At 47.0% G+C, this 783-nt stretch overlaps 1 protein-coding gene across 1 annotated transcript in view; it reads left to right on the top strand.

Annotated features, from left to right (window-relative positions):
* The window catches only part of OTOA (otoancorin), a 64,600-nt gene that overhangs the window by 49,185 nt on the left and 14,632 nt on the right, over positions 1-783 (top strand). The window contains exon 22 of the mRNA XM_012644937.1: positions 54-241. Coding sequence (XP_012500391.1) covers positions 54-241 — 188 coding nt within the window. The remainder of the gene's footprint in view (positions 1-53; positions 242-783) is intronic.

The following is a 783-nucleotide window of genomic DNA, read 5'->3' as shown; positions in this document are numbered from 1 at the left end:
ACATTTCTTGAATTCTTTCCTCTGTTCCTTCCCTGCATCTCCCCTTTCTTCAGGTTGCCATGGAGTCCCGGCTCCTTCTTCAGACGATGTCTTCAAGTTGGCTGAAGCCAACGCCTGCTGGGCCCCGGAGGACCTGCTCTGCATGGAGGAAGACACATTCATCAGGAACGTGGAGCTGCTGGGGGCTGTGAAGGGTTTCAGCCTGCCTCAGCTGCTGGCCCTGAAGGAGAAGGCAGTACAGGTGAAGCCCACCTCAGGGATGAAACATTAAACAGAGGGGGAAAAAAACCCACACCAAAAACCAGATCAGCATTTCTGCACATTGAGCTCTCCTTGACGAGTTTTCACATACGTTATCTTGTCGAAATTTCACTGCAATAGCTCAGTGACGTGGTTGTGATCTCCTCATCTGAGAAATGGGGAAAGAACTAGTTCCTCCCTCTTAGGGCCGTGGCAGAGGACAGGATGAGATGTGTCTTGGCATCTAGCAGGTGCTCGGTAAGACAAGTTCTGTGGATGTTCTGATGGCTCTGACCAAGCTGGTCCTCAGGAATTGTGCCTTTCTTCCTTCACTTGGAGAATTCCAGCTGCCGCTCGCAGTAGCTTTTCTTAGAATCTGTTGCAAATTCATCTGAAAACATAGCAGAAAGGAATAAAGAGCACTGGAAGTAGTTTGCCATTATTAAAAAGGTCCCTTTGAATGGCTTGTTTTAGCTGTTCAGATAGTTGTGGAGTATCTAGTTACCTTCAGGAGGTTAAAAAAATTACATTTCTTAATATTAT

Source organism: Propithecus coquereli, unplaced genomic scaffold (genome assembly GCF_000956105.1).
Source record: "Propithecus coquereli isolate 6110/MARCELLA unplaced genomic scaffold, Pcoq_1.0 Scaffold223, whole genome shotgun sequence".
NCBI classification, from domain to species: domain Eukaryota; kingdom Metazoa; phylum Chordata; class Mammalia; order Primates; family Indriidae; genus Propithecus; species Propithecus coquereli.
Note: the sequence above shows the minus strand (reverse complement) of the source record. Positions and strands in the feature narration are given on the sequence as shown.